General features: G+C 38.7%; 3 protein-coding genes across 4 annotated transcripts; 1 reads left to right on the forward strand and 2 right to left on the reverse strand.

Moving 5' to 3' along the window:
- The first annotated feature begins 276 nt into the window (after positions 1–276).
- LOC114819805 (putative glycine-rich cell wall structural protein 1) lies at positions 277–751 on the forward strand. The gene is made up of 2 exons (XM_029089450.1): positions 277–291; positions 359–751. The coding sequence occupies exons 1-2, from the start codon at positions 277–279 to the stop codon at positions 749–751; spliced, it is 408 nt and encodes a 135-aa protein (XP_028945283.1).
- Positions 752–1,037: 286 nt separating this feature from the next.
- On the reverse strand, positions 1,038–5,264 carry LOC103448756 (alpha-1,2-mannosyltransferase ALG9-like). The gene is made up of 10 exons (XM_029089082.2): positions 4,864–5,264; positions 4,108–4,195; positions 3,832–3,991; positions 3,537–3,754; positions 3,056–3,351; positions 2,413–2,527; positions 2,187–2,325; positions 1,738–1,934; positions 1,565–1,654; positions 1,038–1,487 (listed from the first exon to the last, which is right to left on the reverse strand). The coding sequence occupies exons 1-10, from the start codon at positions 5,148–5,150 to the stop codon at positions 1,356–1,358; spliced, it is 1,722 nt and encodes a 573-aa protein (XP_028944915.1). The 5' UTR covers positions 5,151–5,264; the 3' UTR covers positions 1,038–1,355.
- Positions 5,265–7,623: 2,359 nt separating this feature from the next.
- Positions 7,624–14,058, reverse strand: LOC103448757 (phosphoenolpyruvate carboxylase, housekeeping isozyme). 2 transcript variants are annotated; one of them, XM_008388025.4, is made up of 11 exons: positions 13,865–14,058; positions 13,352–13,550; positions 12,032–12,423; positions 11,820–11,904; positions 11,304–11,526; positions 11,080–11,183; positions 10,853–10,940; positions 9,971–10,125; positions 8,854–9,852; positions 8,384–8,770; positions 7,624–8,204 (listed from the first exon to the last, which is right to left on the reverse strand). In XM_008388025.4, the coding sequence occupies exons 2-11, from the start codon at positions 13,517–13,519 to the stop codon at positions 7,908–7,910; spliced, it is 2,898 nt and encodes a 965-aa protein (XP_008386247.1). In that variant the 5' UTR covers positions 13,520–13,550; positions 13,865–14,058; the 3' UTR covers positions 7,624–7,907. The 2 variants fall into 2 exon arrangements, 1 of the variants encoding a protein (XP_008386247.1); XR_011573502.1 differs by lacking the exons at positions 7,624–8,204; positions 8,384–8,770; positions 8,854–9,852; ... (2 more) ...; positions 11,080–11,183; positions 11,304–11,526 and having other exon boundaries at positions 11,871–11,904; positions 12,032–12,840; positions 13,126–13,550; positions 13,865–14,031.
- Positions 14,059–18,696: the final 4,638 nt, after the last annotated feature.

The following is an 18,696-nucleotide window of genomic DNA, read 5'->3' on the forward strand; positions in this document are numbered from 1 at the left end:
TATATAATTGTATGGAATTAGAAATAATTAGTTGTAAAATAGAGCAATTGAGCGTTAGATAAACTGTATTTTTAAAAGTGTGATGTGAGTTGGAAAGCAAAACATTTGATAAATTTAATGTAATGGTTATATAATTGTATGGAATGACAAAAATTAGGAATAGTAATGCGGAGGTGGTAACGACAACGGTGTCGAGGGTAGTGGCGGTAATAATAGCAACAATGGTGAGGGTGTGGTGGTGGTTGGGGTGTAGAGGTAGCAGTGGTGGCAACAACAATGGCGATTATACTTGTTAGCGGTGGCAATGATGGTGGTGGTAATGGCAGCATGGGTGTTATGTTGGTGGTTGCAGTCATAGGTGGTGGCTAAGACAATAGGTGGTGATGGCGATGGCGGTGGGACTGGCGATAGTGGTAATGATAACAACAACAATTGTAAGGGGTATGGTGGTGGTGCCAATGGTGGCTTGTGGTGGTTGGGTTGCAAAGGTTACAATGGTGGTAAAGGCGGTGGCAGCAACATTGGTGGTTGTGGTGGCAGTGGTAGCAATAAAGACAATGATGGTTGTTGTAATGGTAGTTGTGATTACGGTGCTAGTGGTGATAGTTGTGGTTTTGGTAGTGGTAGTAGTGACGGTGATGGTGGTGGTGGTGATAACAATGGTTGTGGCGACAATGGTGGTGGGAATGGCGACGGTGATGTAAGGTTAGTGATTGTAGTTATAGGTGATCACTTGGTTCTTTTGGAGTAAAAGGTATGTACAAGGATAGATGATGTCATTTTTTAAAATTAATGAGACGTATAACATGAATTAAAAACATTCATTAAATGCTCAACTACTTTTTATAAAAATAAAAAAAAAAGGCTTTAAAAACGACTTACAAACTACTTTTAAAGGCTACTGAAAGTCATTACTTTATAAATAAACACGATATTTTATTTTTACCAAAATTTATAGTTGCTCAACTTTAAAATGAAGCAGTTTCTTTTATAAAAAAAAATAAAATTAATAAAATTAAAAAAAAAGAATTACCAAATGGGGCTAAAAAAAGAGAGTAGTGTACTCTTCCATCAATTACAAATTCTCAGTTTGGTGCTTAGGGACATCAAACGGTTAGAAATACACGCAATCCAAGACACCATTGAACTCAACTACTCATTTTTCTGTAAGAACTTTGAGGAAGTCACACCGACCAAAACAGTTAAAACAACGTCAAAAAAGGGGTTCTTCCTTTTACTTTTCCTTCTTTTTCCCTCCGAAGAGAAGGCGGGTTAGCACTTTAGAGAAGTCATGCTGGTTCAGAATCTAACACTGTCACTCAGAACCAAGGTGTGATCCACTAAACCATCTCCTTTCATTTCGGGACCCTTCTAAGCAGCTTGTACATGCCAAAAATATTCTTGTGCTGCCACAGATACGGGATGAAAAAGGACCGGTACTTGGCAGGCGAGAGCTCTCTGTCTAAGTAAGGCAACGCTCCAATCACCTGAATTTAGAAGAAAACTAATTCAGCACATAGCAATTCATTTAGGAAACTGTGTGTAAATGCGGACTCAATTTTACCTCCCAAGTTGATAAGTCACTTCCCCGAGAAGGGAAAGGCCGACTAAGCTGCAGCTCGACAAGGAATGTACATTGATCAAGATCCCGGAGCTGTAACAAAATTGATTGGTCATTTACAATGAACGCAATTTTCAGTTTTATGTAAACTAGTTTAGAGAATGGTAATTGATTACATATTGCAAGTCGGACGCTTTGTTCTTGTTGTTAAGATATGGTGGCGCTGCTGCAGTTCCACCCAAGGTAGAATTGAAGGGGAAGGGAAGAAGTCCTCGGAACCCATCATCAATCCAACGAACCTCTCCCACATAATCAGGAACAAAAAACGACGATGGGAAACGGTGCCATTCACTTCCAACGCAGAGAACAGAACCTGAAATTCAGAAGGAAGCCCAGAATTTTCAGAAAGACATGGATTCCTAAAATTGCAGACCAGAATATCAACTAGAGAACCCAATAAGCTCCTTATGCAATTTGAGACCTCAACAAGAAAAACACGTGTGAAAAAAAATGGAAGTGTATGAACACTAAAAGAAAAAGCTGGCTACTTAATCATTATTAAGCTACACAGTTGTAGAAGGTTCGTATCAGTAAACAGAACATAACAGCAAGATACTGGTCTCACCTGTTCCTACATCGTCATGATCCTCTAAAAGCTTGTAAACCTCTATAGGGGCAGAATAACCATTGATCACTGAAAACGTACGAGCATGGGAGGCACATAATATAAGGCTAAGAACCACCGGTCTAAGAATCTTTGCTGTCTGTGTGTACAAATAAACAATAGTGTGACCATACGAGGTTCAGAAAGATAATTTAACAGAAATTTATGAAAAATAGGATAAGCTCACCATAACCGTCGGAGAATTTCCTTGGGAATCATAATCGGATCGGAAAACATCAGGAAAGCTCTCAATGACAGCCGAAGCAGCAACACAAATTAGAGGATATATTGGATAAAGGAACCTGCAATGATAAATGGAAATATCTAATTATCAATTGCATCTAAAGTGCAGTTAACTAACAATCTTAAGAATTCTGTGACATCACCAAATACCAAAGTGACTCACTAAATATCAAAACATTCCTATCCGAGACTACAAACGGACCCTTGGCCACTCAGAAATACACAAACTGGACATTGATGACTATGGGGAAAAAAATAACCCCAAAAAAAAATTTGTTGAAGGACAACGCAAGGTTAGTGTTGTGTATGATTATGGTGAGAAATATGGAAATATTAATAATCAGAAGAACCTCAGATTTTGTTTAAGTAGGATAGAGGAGAAAGTATAAAGGAAATATCAAGGCACCGAGCTATCAACAGCATTTCAATTTTTTTTATTGCAAATGCACAAGTGAGCAAATTTAGGAAGTGGTAGATTTCGTCGGAGATAAGCAAATACGACTAGCAGGAACATACTCAAATTCAATCAATAATAGAACAGTATGTAACAAGTTTCCTGATATCATAAAAGGTAACATTATTCGAACCTTTCTTCTTTGTGTGGCTGCAAAGACATGAATGCCAACCAAATATAAAGTGGTGAGACAACAATCAGCAAGTTGGGGGCATACTTTTTCCTTGCAATCGGCACCATTGCCAAAAACAGCAATGCAAGTACAAAACAAAAGTTAAAATTGTTAAATCCGTTCCTTAGATAATATAGCGGCCCCTCAGTTCCATACAAATGGCTCTCACCGCCTCCTGCAACATTATAGATCAACAGATTTAACACAGAGGATGTCCATCTGCTGTAGTAGTAATGATCAATGAGAACCGACGAGACCTGAAAAGACCTCCAATGTATAAGCATAAGCATCATAAAAAAATATGAAAGAAATAACTTAAAGTGAAATATATAACTCTTTTTTTTTTTGAGAAGAAGTGAAATATATAACTCTATTTGTGCCAATTACGCAGGTCCAGGCTATACTTTGTACATCCACCCACAAAATACCAATAATGACTTACAAGAAGAGCAACAGAGATAGCTGCCCCGGCAAGAAAAGCTTGTTTGAATCTTCTAGCTAGAGAGTAGAATGTGACTGGTAAGAAAGCTAAGATTGAGAATGGCCAGCCAAGGATTACGCCTACAGCTGCGACTGTAACTGACATGGCGTATTTATCAAGTAGAAATAAGCCGGATGAAAGAGACATGGCATACATAGAGAACGAGCTTGGCAAGAAACCTGGAAAAGTAATGTCATCAACAATCATTTATGGAATAATTAGCTCCGGAAAAGCAAGAGAGCTAAGGCCAACTCACTTGTGCTAGCGAAAAAACAACCGCTGGTTAAGCATAGCATTGCAAGTGTGTAAGAAGCAAGACGTTTTCCATACTTTCTTGAAAGAGCAACTACCAGAACAGTGTCAGTGATAACAGAAAGGAAAGCAAGAAAGATTCTAACAGCATAGAATACTCTCACCTGTAAGCACAAAGAACTGGTTCAGCACAACTCCATAACACTAAAGGCAAGAAATAAATTTCTGCTAAAATAAAACAGAAAGTTCAAAAAAGGCAAGGGGAAAAAACCAATCGTACTTTTTCCTCAGCAAACAACCAGGAAGCAGGTTGACCCACCAATTCATGGAAAAGAATGTACAAATAGGACCGAAGTGCAAACTGTGAACTGCAAAAGGCGTATAACAATAAAATTCATACGTAGGATTTCTAAAATAGAAAACGAAAGCAGTCATTATCGCATTTACAATGGCCATGATCCAGACAATATTTTAAGAGCACACAGCAAAGGATACAATAACTGAGTAAAAAAGATATCATGCTACCAATGGTAAGCATTTAACTCCAACTACAAAATGCTAATCTAAACACATATATCCACACCATTAGCTCCATTCTAACGTCAGTTTGTAAAAATCAAACTCGATAAACCAAAAGCCATTACGCTGAAGATTCACTTACTAGTTATAAAACTACCGTAACGAAGTAAATCACATCGGTTCATATGAAGACTGCAATTAGTTCATGAGCTGCAATGCTCTACAAAATCTTGTACGTTAGTAAGCAGTAAGCTTTTCGAGGACAACCAAATTCCCCAATAAATTGAATCCAGAGCTTAATAGTTCTCTACAAATTATAACAAAAAATAGCATTATATTAACATCTTTAATATCAAACAAACTTCAAATAACCAAAAAGACAAATAATTTCATACCAAGCAAAATAAAAACAACCCAGAAAATAACAAACAATCAAAACCCAAAAACAAAACACCTAAAAACAGAACAAAGTTTCAATTTTTCAGAGAGGAAAAAGAAAGAGAATTGAAAAGGGTACCTGTATTCCCAAGTTTGGAAACCAGATTTGTAGAGAAGGAAATGGAGAGGCTCCCAATAGTTGAAGACCTCGTCGCAGTCGTGTATGATGTTTGATGTGGCGCTCATGTACCTCAGCATTCCCAGAGCCACCAGCGGAAAGAACCACCCAAACCCTTTGTCGGCAGCGCCGCCGTCCGATTTCCCTTGCTTGTCGACTTTCGAGTAAGATGACGACGGCGGCGGCGATGATGATGATGAAGGATCATCGGACTGTTGAGGGCGTCTCAGCCTCGTGGAGAGAGACATGGTGAACTCTGCTGCTGTAGCTTTTCGGGGTTACTCAGTGAAATGGGTGTGTGTGTAGAGGAAAATAATTCTTTGCTTTCTTGCAAAGTTAAGATTAAGAAACTTTGGTGATTAAATTTAAAACTTCACCAGTCCACCACTTGTATTAAAGTTTGATGTGGTGGGGAATTATTGGATTATTAAATGTTGATTAATGTACTTAATTTCTATTGGTGATATATCATTTGATTTTCAAATTTAATCTCACTAACATTATCCTAAAAAGAATATTGAGGAAATTTTACGATACTTCAAAATATGAGATACTATACGCTTCTAAACCATTAATCTTATTTTTGGTCATTCATTTTAGAGGTTTTGTTTAATTTATATTACAAATTCAATCCTCTTAGGCCATCTCCAATCGAAGGAGGGCCAGATGACTCGTTTTAGCTTTGTAGCCAAGTTAATATTTTAATGAACAGTGTAGAGTCATATTTCTTATAATATCCAACTAAGGGGCCAGAGGGCCATAGGCCAAACACAGCCATGTAACAAAAAATCATCTCCAACTGAGGGCCAAAGGGCCAAACATAATTTATTATTTAAATTTAAAAACTACAACAACTTATTTAAAAACTACAACTTAAATTTTGAAACTACAAATTAAATTTAAAAACTACAACAACTTAAATTTAAAGTCTATAATCATCATCTTCATCATCTGCCATTGTAGGAGTATAGTCGGAGGTAAACAACTGCCGTCAGGCCATAATTTCCCTCTTTTTCCTATTAAAATAGGGCTTACTCATTGGAGTGTAATATAAAAGGTTCCTTTGCACATTCCTATCATTCATCTCTTCTTGTATTTGTTTAGCCCGTTCTTCATGCCTACGGTTCATTTCTTCCGCGGCAATGGCATTTTGCTCTGCCATGAATCGCAAAGAGACCGCCATTTCCTGTTGAAAGGCGATATCATCCTTTGCTTTGCCCTTTTCCTTCAATTTTCGGGCCTTGTTTCGTCCCATAGCCCTAGGTATGGAACCTTCACCCGAGAAGACGGATTTTCTACCCTTATTTCTTGAATGGTAGGAGATCCATCTTCATCCCCATCTACAACTAAGGATGCAGTTTCGAACATCAGCGTAGGACCTACTCTATGTTGAGGTGGATCTTCAAATAACACCCACTATTTACAAATTTCCCAACGACGGTGATGCTTAAAAGGTTTCGAGTTGCCCTCCATATACAATTCCTCCGCTTGGCGTACCTAGAAAATATAATTACAAAAATTAAGGAAATTAATTTATGAAATTAAATGTAATATAATTAATATTTAAAGGAAATTAATTTATGAAATTACAAAAATTAAAGGAAATTAATTTAATAAATTGTGAAAACACTTACTTCGTCGTAGTAATCGGCGCCGTTTTCATGTCTACTTGCGGCCGCTAACAGTGCTTGATGTCATTTATTCAAACTTGGATAAAGATGTTTATTCCATCTTGAAGAACAATTCTCGTGGTTTCGAGTATTCGGTGGAGTGGTGCCTTCGTAGAACTCATAGTATTTTTGGACACACGAGTCCAAACACCTTCACTTGTTTGAGAAGTCTCCCTTACACTATATTCCGAGACCCATCTATAAGCCCTGCAAAGAGCTTTATTTTCTTTTCGGGTCTAAGCCCTACCTTTTATTACAGATCTGGCCATTTGAAAATTATTGAAAAAATTGAAGGAAATATTATTGGAAGAGGTAACAAAATAGAATGTGAAAATTTGAAATAGAATGAAATGAGATAGTATGGAATGGTGAAAATTATGTGAGAAATGATGTAGGAATGACTTAGGTATTTATAGGATAAAAAGGGGAATTTCTAAAAAAAAAAAATTAAATTTGGCCGGGAAAAAAAAATTCAAATCCAATGGTAACTGACGTCAACTACCATTGGATTCAAAAATTTTGGCCAACCCCGGACCGGCTAGCTAGCTAGGTTGGGCCAACCGGTTGGCCATTTTCTCCTTTTTTTGACCTGGTGGGATCCACAAACCATTTGCTTGGCCCTCGGTTTGAGACGGTTTTCATGTCATTTCAACTTATTTTTAATCATTTGACCCTCTAGACGGATGTGTTGGAGATGACCTTACACAACCCAAGGGTCCCAAACTTGTACAATCAAATATGAAAGCACTTCGAGCTGCAACCATAGTTGTACGATCCTAAAAGTAGGTATCCAATTGAATGTCCAATCGTAGTAATCGCATCTACTATGCAAGAAAATTATAGTCGTCGAAAAACATGCTTTTTAGGGAAAGTTGTAAAAATAAATAAATAAATAAATAAAAACCACCAATCCGTTGTTGTTCGCTTATGTATACATTCGGCAAATCATTTTAATTTTTATACAAGTGACATTTTACCTCTTTGCGTTTGTGTAGAAACAATCCTTGGATTTTGAAAGTTGGAATTATTTGATGGTCAAGAAAACAAGCCATGAAACATGAAGCACATAAATGCCATGCCATTTTGCATTGAAACACAACAAAACAGTTCCACTGCGTGTTTGCTTAAGTTTGTGTCAACAATGACAATGCTGGCTCTAGTTATTCTGCACAGCAATCTGATCACAGAACTTAAACAAGTTCGCTCAAATATCTGGCCTTAAGGTGGATGATTAAAAGGCATCATCCACTTTCGGGTAAATTTAACTCAGTTTTTCGGGACACAACCCGTCTCTCGAAAGCAGAAAAACATAACGAAAAGAGCAGAAATACACGTTTAACCGGTGTTCTGTAAGCCGGCAGCAATACCCTTCATTGTCAAGATGAGGGTGTCCTCCAGACCAGGCGCGTACTCGCTTGTTGGGTTCAGCTTTACAAGTTCATTAGCCGGCTTGTTTGTTTCGTTGATTTCCTTTGAGATGTGTGGCCGCAGTGTCACGTGGAAGTTTGGATCACGGATCCGTTTCAGTGTATATGCTTGGCAAACATTGAGGGTTGTGATGTATGAATCACGCAGGCGGAGTCTTTGCTTCAAGTGCGGGTCACCTTCGAGAAGATCCTTGTGTCCAGCAATCTACCAAGGGACAAAAAGGCAAACGTCAATTTATTTCATGCAGTAACAAATCACGACAAATGTTCCGAGAAAACTGATGAATTTCTTCATTGTTCGTTTGGTATACAACTATGAACTACTCAATGTTTTATGACGTACTCAAAATTTCATAGGTGTTCTCTCAAAGTCGAAGATTTTACCTGTAACAGAAAGTTCTTGGTTTCTTCATAGTTGGACCGTAATAGCTCTCCGAATGACCATAGGTCTTCTGAAACAAGGAGTTTATCATATAACGCAGCTATTCCGGGGTTTCCCTTGGCAAACACCATTTCAACCAAATCAATAGTGACCCTGAAGAAAGGCCATTGGTTGTACATCTCTTGCAGCATGTGAAGATTCTTAATGTCCTTCTTAATGACATGTCTGAAGGCTGCTCCGAAGCCTAACCACACTGGAAGATGGAACCTTGTTTGTGTCCAGGCGAAAATCCATGGGATTGCACGAAGGGACTCAATGCCTCCACTAGGCTTTCGCTTTGAGGGGCGACTGCCAATGTTCATCCGACCATACTCCAGCTCCGGTGTAGCCTGGATCACAAGTACGCAATGGTCATTACATCGAAAATAATCAGAGCAGAAAAATTAATGTAATTAAAGTATCAAATGCTTACAAGACGGAAGTACTCGACAAATCGGGGTTCTTGGAAAACAATGGAACGATAGTCCTCTGTAGCTACAACAGCCATTTCGTCCATAAGTGCACGCCATTCCGGTTTTGGTGAAACTGGCATATGCATTCCGTGCTCTAATGTAGCAGCGGTGAAACGCTGGAGTGTTCTAAAACACAAGAGCTCCTCTCCAAACGACTGCTCAATAACTTCACCTTGGACAGTGACACGGAGTGAACCATGAATCGTATCTGGTGGTTGAGACAATATAGCAAGATGGGTGGGCCCACCTCCCCTTCCAACAGTGCCACCACGACCATGGAACATAGTTAGCTTCACACCAAATTTCTTAGCAACGTTTATAAGCTCCTCCTGTGCCTTATATAACTGCCATGCTGCAGAGAAACGCCCAGCATCTTTGCCAGAATCTGAGTACCCAATCATGACTTCTTGCTTTCCATTGATTCGCTCTCTATACCAATCAATCGAGAAAAGCCGAGCCAAAGCAGCAGGAGCAGCCTCCAGATCTGCAAGCTTCTCAAACAGTGGAACAACTCTCAGTGGTTTCTTCACATGGCATTCACGTTGCAGGAGCTCAACTGCAAGCACATCAGATGGAGCAGTCGCCATTGATATGATGTATGCTCCAAAGTTATCAGATGGAAGTTCTGATATCACATGTAATGTGTCCAAAACATCAGAAATTTCTTCCGTTTTTGGAAGGTCAGGGCCAAACAGTGGGCGCTTGCCACACAGTTCAGATAAAAGCCACTCCTGACGGCGTTCTTCAGACCACTCACGATAGGAACCAATTTCCAGATGCTTGGTGATGGCATCAATCACATCAGTATGCCTGTCAGATTCTTGCCTAATATCGAGCTTCACAAGTGAAAGTCCAAAGGTAGACACTTGCCTTAAGAAATCAAGAAGTGATCCATCAGCAATTGCCCGGTCACCACAAGAGCAGAGTGATCTGTAACAGAGTTCGAGCGGTTCCAAGAACTACACATAATTTAAATCACAGTTAGGCTTACAGTCGATTAACCAAATGAGAATAAAGGGGCAAGATATAATATGACACCATCTGATGGATCACACAATTTCTTAAGAATGGCAGTACCTGCTCAACACTAATCAGTGTTGCCTCCTCTGGAATGTCAGAGTGCCCACTGGCTAACAACTGACGAGAACGTTCACGTGTATGATAAAGCTTATCCCTTACATCACCGAGAATCACACGGTAGGGTTCATTTGGAGGAACTTGCTTCCAAAATTCTGAATCAAGAAACAAAGGCAATAAGTATCACAAGAAACACAATGTTCGCCAAATTAGAAGGCATGAAAGGAAAACCGTAAGTATTGGAGGGAAAAATTGTGCTTGTTTTCTTGGTCTATAACAGTGGGTATTCCTTGGGAAAGCCTGAACAGTGAACAGGATGTAGATCCTTTGAATGTTATTCCTAATAATTAAAGGTCATCTGCCTTTATGGTTTACAAAAGCAAGTTCTCTAAATTAGATGCACTGAAGAATAAGACTCGAAAAAGTTTAACTATAACTGTAATCCACCATATGACTGCAGTTCACGTGCTATCTTCACATACTGATGTAGACTTTTAAGGCCGGATATATAAACCGATTTTCCTTTTTCTCCAGAGTTATCTCAGCCAGTGAAACTAGATCTAAGGTTTGTTGCCATTGTGTTACTGCAGCAATTTTATGGTTGTGGAGATCTAAAATATCAGTATAAGCTCATTTTATTTGGGCTTTACTTAGTGTAAAATTTTACTTGGACTGTACATTGTGCACCTGTTTATTAGTCAATATTTATGAAAAATGTTGGAAGAAATATATTGTAGCATGACGTGTATAGTCCACGTCATTCAAGTTTCTTTAAATCCATCATGTAAACAGTTTCCCTCTACGTCTCATTAAGAAAATGCAGCACAGGACGTAATTTTAAAAATCATATTGAGGGACCAACCGCAATAGAACTATGATTACCTATGTAGTGCTTTGCATCTCTCCTCGTGGACCTGTGAAGTACATCTGCACGAACACGGAGTTCATCATTGCACCGCCACATAGACAACTGCCAGAAAAGAAAAGAAATTAGCAAGATACAGAGACTAACATAGTAAAGCAACAAAATCCCACTGAAACCAAAAAGTAACCACTTAAATGAGTAACGAAACTCCTCAAACACAATTTCAAGATGCTTTTTCAGGTACCTCAAACATAAGATCCTCTATCTGAGAATAGTACAAGTTTGAAGCCATCATTCTAGCCAGTAGGCAAACATCCCTTGTTACCTCAGGAGTTACTCTTGGATTGCCTGCTCCCATGAAAGAAGATGTTGATCCAAATTAGTGAACGGTGTGCAAAAGCACACAAGTTGGCACATATATCATACATTCAAGATAGCACAATTCATGTTATTGAACAAGAGTCATACCATCACGATCACCACCCATCCAAGAAGAAAACTGAATAAGTGGGGCATTATGAGGAACCCGTTCGTTAATCCCAATATTCTTCAAAGCTGTGTCAACACGACGTAGGAACTTTGGGACACCCTTCCAAATTGTTTCATGGAAATAGCTCATCCCTGCTCTCATTTCATCTTGTGGTGTGGGAGCTGTTCTTCGGATCTCATCAGTACGAAATGCAGCTTGGATCTACAAATTGAAAAACCAACATGAAGGAGAATAATTGACAACTGATATCATTTCAAGCTCAAGCTCGAATTCTACAAGACTCAGAATATCCTGCCGGATTGTCTCATGTAAACATAATATTTGGAAAAATCTTGCCACTGTTGAATCTACCTGAATTTCAAATTGACGAAAATGCACTTTATGGGAGTCAAACATATTCTCAGCAATGCATATGTGGACAAAAGTCCTTTTTTAATGCTCACGTCAATAAAATCAAGATATTGATAGTACACATGAAAAAGTAAAATGGCTACCTCTCTCTGAAGTGCCTCATCAATCTCCTGCTTATCATCAGGAGTAATGTCTTTCGCATACAACTGGGTTAAACAATTCCGAATCCTGAACAAATGTGAGTGTCCAAGAGTGAGAGAGAGTGAGAGCCATAAGAATCTAAGCCATAAATCTACACGAGTTTCTACAAACAAAAGTCAAAGATGCAGATTGTAGTAGTAGTTCAAGAGCAAACCTTCCATGCTTCTGAAGTAAGGATCTACGAACTGATTGTGTAGGATGAGCAGTGAGGACCAAATCAACAGTCTGATTTTTAAGAGCATCAAAAACCTCTTGGGGAGACTTTTTGAGATCCCCCACAAGCCTCTTGAGAGTTTCTTCAATGTCTGATTCAGTCGTTGCAGAATTTTCATCAGCAAAGTCACCCTTTTTGAGCTTTTGTCGTCTGCGGTAAGCAATCTGGACCTCCTCAGCCAAGTTGGCCAAGCTAAGCATGTGGGCGAAGGATTTTGCAATAACAATAGAATCACCTGGGTCCAAACTTGTTAATACATTTCCAAGCTCTGACAGCTTTTTCGGGTCATGCTTTCCTTCATACTCAGCAGAAAGCTCATAACATGCTTGAACCTGTACAAACATAAATGTCATGAATGACGTTAGTGTTCCATAATCGTGCAACTCATAACACTCATCACAATCAATTTTGCCTCAAAACTAACAACATTAATGACTCCTTTTGTATTTTCTCCAATCCAAACCATATCCGACTGAAGAGCTCAAACTCAAGCCACTGGGGATCTCTCATGAATCATTAACCAATCTACCAAAAGCCTAAAAATTGTTGATTAAAATATCTAAATAGGCGGTTAAATACAATACGAGTTTCAAACTTCCACTTGCAAATTCAAGTGCTTTGGACCATAGGCATTGACCAAATCAAACATCTCAAACTGAGCCTAGAAAACTATTGATTAACATATCGTGAACAGAATTTGGGTTCCCATATAAAGAAGATTTCTATCGAAAACCAAGATTTGTACGTTCCTTAAGGGTGCGTTTGGTACGTGGGACGGGACGGGACGGAACGGGACGAGGCGTTCCGTTCCGCGTTTGGTGCGCCAAAAATGGGTGGAACGGGCTGTTCCACGGAACAGATTTTGAGTGTTTTTGCGTTCCACCTCCCCCTGGAACGGGTTTGTTCCACGTTTGTGGAACGCAATGTTTTACCATTTTAAGACAAATATACCCCATGTCTTTTTCAAAAATTACACCTTCGTTCCGTCCCGTCCCGTTCCGTCCCGTTCCGTTCCATCTGCGTACCAAACGCACCCTAAAGGATTCATAAATCCACTAAAATCAAAGGGTTCATACAAATTCGAAATGGGTTTTCAAATTCACACACAAAGTTCCATACTTTTAGCAATACAATATAAATGCAGCCAATTCTAATCACAAATTCAAGTGTTTTACATCACGGGTACCAACCAAAATCAAGATTGAACATCACAAACCGATCAAAATCAATTTCACAGCTAATCGAACCCAAAAAACTCACCGTTTCCCTGAGATCCTCCCCATGTAAATCTTGAAGAATATCCAGAAACCGATCCAGAAGCAAAGCATCGTATTCCACCAGCTTGTCATCCTCGCTCACTTTGGCCGGAACCAGAAGCCGAAGCTGCGCGTCAATGGACGCCATCTTCTCCAGATTCCTGTTAGCCATTGCTCCCCACAGATCCTCACTCTGTGGACAACTAACCCACCACAAAAAAGTACAAAAAATCAGAACTTGAAAATAATAAAAACCCCAAAAAAAACTGAAAAATTGAACATATGAGCCTGAAATCTCGGATTGAATCAAAACACAATGGCACAAAATTCTGATCAGGACCCAGAAAACTAGAGCCTGAAAAATGTAGGAATCAACGGGCAGAAGCCACGTGCAGCGTGGAGATTGTGCATACTAAACAGACCATTCATTGAGAACAAAGCTGGTTTTTTTATGACCCAGATAAGAATGATCGCGTATTGTGTTGTCGACAATAATAACAATAATAAAATGGGGTACCTGAATCTGGGGAAGTTTGGATTTTCAGCAAGAAGACGAAAGACGAAAAGTGGGATCAATGAACCAGGGAGAAAGAGTGAGAGCTGTGAGATCCAAACGAAGGGGTGGGAGCGAGTATATATAGAAAGTGTCTGGGTCTGCGATTTCACAAGTTTGGTTTGTTTATTACCGCTCTCACAGTGTCTGACACGCTTCACCCTTAGGCATACTTGACTTCGCTTATTTACTATTCAACTGTTCATGTCCCCTCTCTCCTTCTCTCCATTCGAAGTTGGCCCTACTTGGGAGTGTGGGAAGTGTTGCAACTTGCAAGTGTGGAATATCCAGTCAAAGATGCTGTAATCGTTGCAAGTGTGAAGTGCAATTTGTTTACTTTCCATTGTGAGAATATAGTTTTCAACGTCAATATGTTGCTTTTCTGTAAAATTGAAAAAATAGAAAAAAGGGTTTCTCATTTTCTTGAAATGACTTAATTAAAAATAGGAAAATTTTGTTAACCCACTAAAATCGTTGCATCTGGTTCAATATATTAAATCTTGGGGTTAGTTGTTAAAAACGGTGAGCTATGGACGCGTCAAAATCTTCTTCCTTAAATAATATTGTTTGTTGAAAAAAAATAAATAAATATATATATATATATTTCATTTGGTAGTTTGGCACGTCTATTTTTTTAACTGACGTGGATCCCAAATGAGTGTTGGTGCAAATTATTTGTTGTGATGTGAACTATAAAGTGAAACTATTTTAAAATAAACTATTTCGTGTGCTTGTTATCGTGCAACATGAATTAGTTTTACTAGCATATGGGCACACACAAAATGTGTGAGATTTTTTTTTTTTTTTTGAAATAGAAGGAGAGAGGCAGAGAGTGATAGAGAATGTGGGAATGAGAAGTTTTTTTTTTTTTAATTTTAATTTGAGATATGTTAGGATTACATATATGTGAGGCTTTGAAAAAAAAAACAAAATTTGGTTGTGTAAAATTACATTTATGCCCCATATTTTTTATTCATGTTCTATTTTAATTAGAGAGTTAAACTGGTAATTTCATAGGATTTTGGTTGACAATGAATGTTTTATTAATTAGTAGAGATTATTATTCTTTTATCATATTGGAGTAGGGGGTTTAGAAATTAAAAACTATTATTGGCTAACTTGTTCTTCACAAATAAAAAATGGAAAACTACAAAAGGTGCTTGTTAATGCATATATAATTAGAGTCACAGTTCTAAAAATTTCTGTCTAGCGCCGCCTAGGCCTTGTCTAGGTGTTAGGCGGCTTGTGACATCCCGTCCCGAGATTTATCGTATTTTATTCTCAGTAGTATTTAACTTGTCAAAATACCCCTAAGATGTCACGTAGGCCTTCCACGTGGACTCAAATTTCCCTTCATTTTTCCAGTCATATTTTACTATTTTTGAATAGTACTTATTTTCACGAACATGTGGCCGCAGATGGAATTCAATTTGGAGTTATAACAAACAAATTACGTTCGAAATTGTGTAAAAATATCCAAGATAAATTCTAAACTTGGAATTTCCCCTTGTGCAGCGTGCACCACTGCATGAGTCTTTTGGGACATTGAAATCTGGACAATGATTGTCTGCCCTTCACTTCCGATGCCTTTCCCGTGCCCTCCTGTTTTGTGTGGTCACAGTTAAGCCACGTCAACATTTTATATTGTTTTTTTATAGATATAATAAGACAAAAATGAATAGTAATATAAAATGTTGACATGGCTTAACCGTGACTACACAAACAGGAGGGCACGGGGAGGGCACCGGAAGTGGAGGGCAGACAATCCTTGTCCCTGAAATCTGCCTTCATGCAGAGTTTTTTTTATAGGACTATGATTCTCTTCTTTCCTCTTTCCATCCTCTTCCATCCCTTCCTCTCATATTATCTTATGTTGTCTTTCTCTTGTTATAAAAAAATTAATATAAGATGTTGACATAGCTTAACCGTGACCGTTCAAATAGGAGGAGATGGAAGAATAGAGAAAAAAAGAAGTAAGAGAATCATACTCATTTTTTATTGCATGTATTGACGACTTTGGTTGGTGCGTGCAAATGAACCGTTAAAATAATGGTTTATTTGGGTTTTGGACAACCCACTTTTCCCTATCAGACACTGCCATTACTTTCCATTATTAAATCAATTCTCACTTTCTTTTCACTTTTAGAGCAAGTCCAACTCTAAAAAAAATACGCCAGCATCTAGCCTATTTAATTCATTCAGTGAATATTGATAAACCCCAATGAATAGTAAGCGGTCCTCATTGTGCCACGTTAGTACCCATTAATTTTAAATTTCAAATTTTTGTTACCGTTGGAAATCCAATGGTCCAGAAAACTAGCCGTTGGAAATCCAATGGCCTAGAAACAAACTCGTGGCCTCCATCTGATCATCTCAGTGCACATATGTTGGAGGGTCATCCCCACTTTCTGTTGTGTATCGCACGCGCTTGGCGTAAAAAAAAAAATCATATGCCTTCCGACGTCACGCTGGCGTCAGATGGGCCGGTCAATGGCTCTGTCGATTCTGGGCTAGCCTGAAGACCAGCTTAGGTAGGGTGCCAGCCTATCTGCTGGGCTAGAGTGGATTGGCTGGGTGCCGGCCTAATGAGTCCCCGGTGGAATTGCTCTAAGTATAAATAGATTGGCTTTAAGTCCTTTAATTATAAACAAAATGACTTACATAAAACGGATTTTAATAGACATGTTACAATTGAATAATTTTTTTGTTAAAAACGATATATTATTAGACCAAAACGCAAATAAGTATAATAAGCTTGTTTTTGTAAATTGGAAATATAACCAAAATTTGAACATCATATAAAAAAATAGCCACACTTTTTAAGTTTTTGATATTAATAAGTAAAAGTTGATAATAAAAAAAAAAGTATTAAGAGCAACTCCGCCCCTAAAGAAAATGAGCCAGCACCCAGCCTATTTAATCCACTCAGTGAACAGTGATATACCCCATAGAACAGTAATATGCCAAATGCATCTCCACCCCTAAAAAAATAGCCTAGTCAATTTTATTAAAATATTTTTTTATTATAAAATAATAAAAAAATTATTTTTAATTTCTAACTTTATAAAAAAATAAAATATTATTATTATTATTAAAATAATTTTATTTTCTCATCTTCCACACCTCTTCCTCGTCCCCATCGCCGTCCACCCTTGCACTTCCCTTCAATTCCCACCACCGCCTCTAAAACTCATCATCTCATCCTCCAACGTCGTCACCCTCCTGTCCTTTAAATCCCAAGCCGACCTTAACAACAAGCTCCTCTACACCCTCAATGAGCTTCGACTACTGCATCTCCACACCTCATGTCCTTTAAATATTTTTAATTTCTGCATCTCCATACCTCTTCATCGTTCGTTTCATCCTCCCATCTTTTTCCCTCCATGGCTCCTTCCCTCCTAACACCCTTTCCCGCCTCGACCAGCTCCGCTCCTCAGCCTCCACAACAACTCCCTCTCAAGAGCAAAAAAAAAAAAAAAAAAGTGGTTGATGTCAGCCTGCGTCATGTAGGCCGTCCTATAAGTTTGTCAATTCTGGGCCGGTATCTTGCCTGGCTTGGGTTGGGTGCCAGCCTATTAGGCTGGGCTAGAGGGTTTTAGCTAGGTGCCGGGTTGTTTAGGGGACTGGGTGTTGGGATATCAAGCCTTGGTGGAACTGCTCTTACATACTCACATCTCTCTCCCATTTACAACTGGTTTCTCTCTCTCTCTCCATTCATTTCCCTTACATCTCTCATTCTTTCTAGTTAACACACACAAGCCATTTCCTATACTCCATCACATCATTCCCTTTCTTTTTTCACTCATCTCCATCACATCTTAATCTACATCACCCATAGCTCCCTCTCCTTGTGCAACTCATCTCTTCCTCTCGACACTACCCATGCAGCCATCATACCATCTCCAAAACTCCCCAAACTCAACCAAAAATCACCTAAAGCCTCTAGGACTTGTCGACGATCGCCTATGGAATAATTACTCCTCCGACCATGGTAAGCTCGGGGTTTCCACCATTAAACTCTCTCTCAAGTTTTCAGTATGTTTTACTAGCATGCATGTATGTTTCAATGCGTTTGAGGGAAGAATATCTAGCCCAGTACCATTTTTCCAGCAAGTTTGTAGGATTCCCGAGCAAAACCAGGCCAAACCTTGTTGGTTTGGTTGAGTTGAGCGTGTGGAAAGATTTCCCACAAACCCATTGACCACATATTCGAGCTTGCATGCTTAAATCCATCAAGTTTATGCAAAACTCAATTTTGGTCGTGGCTTTTAAGCCAATTTATGATCACCTCCAACCAAGTTTTGTTCCCCCAAGAGGTATAAAAATGTTCTCCTCGTCCCAAGCTTCGTGTTGATACCTTATGTGCGTTAAATGGTTGAGAAATCAACTCAGGTTCATTTTTCCAGATTTTCAGGCGAAGGACCACGGAATTGCAGGCTATTTTCCGGCCAAATGCGACCACATACGAGAACCCCAATGGTATATTTCGTTAATCACGTTAGGTGTTAGAAATTGTACAATGTTAGAATATGCATGTTTGGTGGGAAATTTTAGTAAAGAATGTTGTTGCTGTACTGTTTTTACAACAAGTACCAACCTGCAAAAAAAATGTTGAAGCTTTAGGCCTGTTTGGTAATTCAAGGAAGTTGGGGGTATCTTTGCAATTACCTCTAGTTTTAGGGGCAATTTCATAAAATGCAAAAATTGGACAAATTATAATTAATCAGTCCATTTTGGGTATGATTTATGTTTAAGTACTTTGCTAAAGTCAACATGACTTGGTATAGGTACAAGCT

This window comes from Malus domestica, chromosome 11 (assembly GCF_042453785.1).
Source record: "Malus domestica chromosome 11, GDT2T_hap1".
In the NCBI taxonomy this organism is placed as follows: Eukaryota; Viridiplantae; Streptophyta; class Magnoliopsida; order Rosales; family Rosaceae; genus Malus; species Malus domestica.

Excerpts from the sequence above, each read along its gene's own strand:
- LOC103448756 (XM_029089082.2), bottom strand. The coding sequence starts at position 5,150 with ATGTCTCTCTCCACGAGGCTGAGACGCCCTCAACAGTCCGATGATCCT. Across the intron at positions 2,528-3,055 it reads CAGCCACACAAAGAAGAAAG|GTTCCTTTATCCAATATATC; the intron begins GTTCGAATAATG and ends TTATCATTGCAG. Across the intron at positions 1,655-1,737 it reads AAGCGTCCGACTTGCAATAT|CTCCGGGATCTTGATCAATG; the intron begins GTAATCAATTAC and ends ATTTTGTTACAG.
- LOC103448757 (XM_008388025.4), bottom strand. The coding sequence starts at position 13,519 with ATGGCTAACAGGAATCTGGAGAAGATGGCGTCCATTGACGCGCAGCTT. Across the intron at positions 11,184-11,303 it reads GATGGGTGGTGATCGTGATG|GCAATCCAAGAGTAACTCCT; the intron begins GTATGACTCTTG and ends TCATGGGAGCAG. Across the intron at positions 8,205-8,383 it reads CCAAGAACTTTCTGTTACAG|ATTGCTGGACACAAGGATCT; the intron begins GTAAAATCTTCG and ends GTCCCTTGGTAG.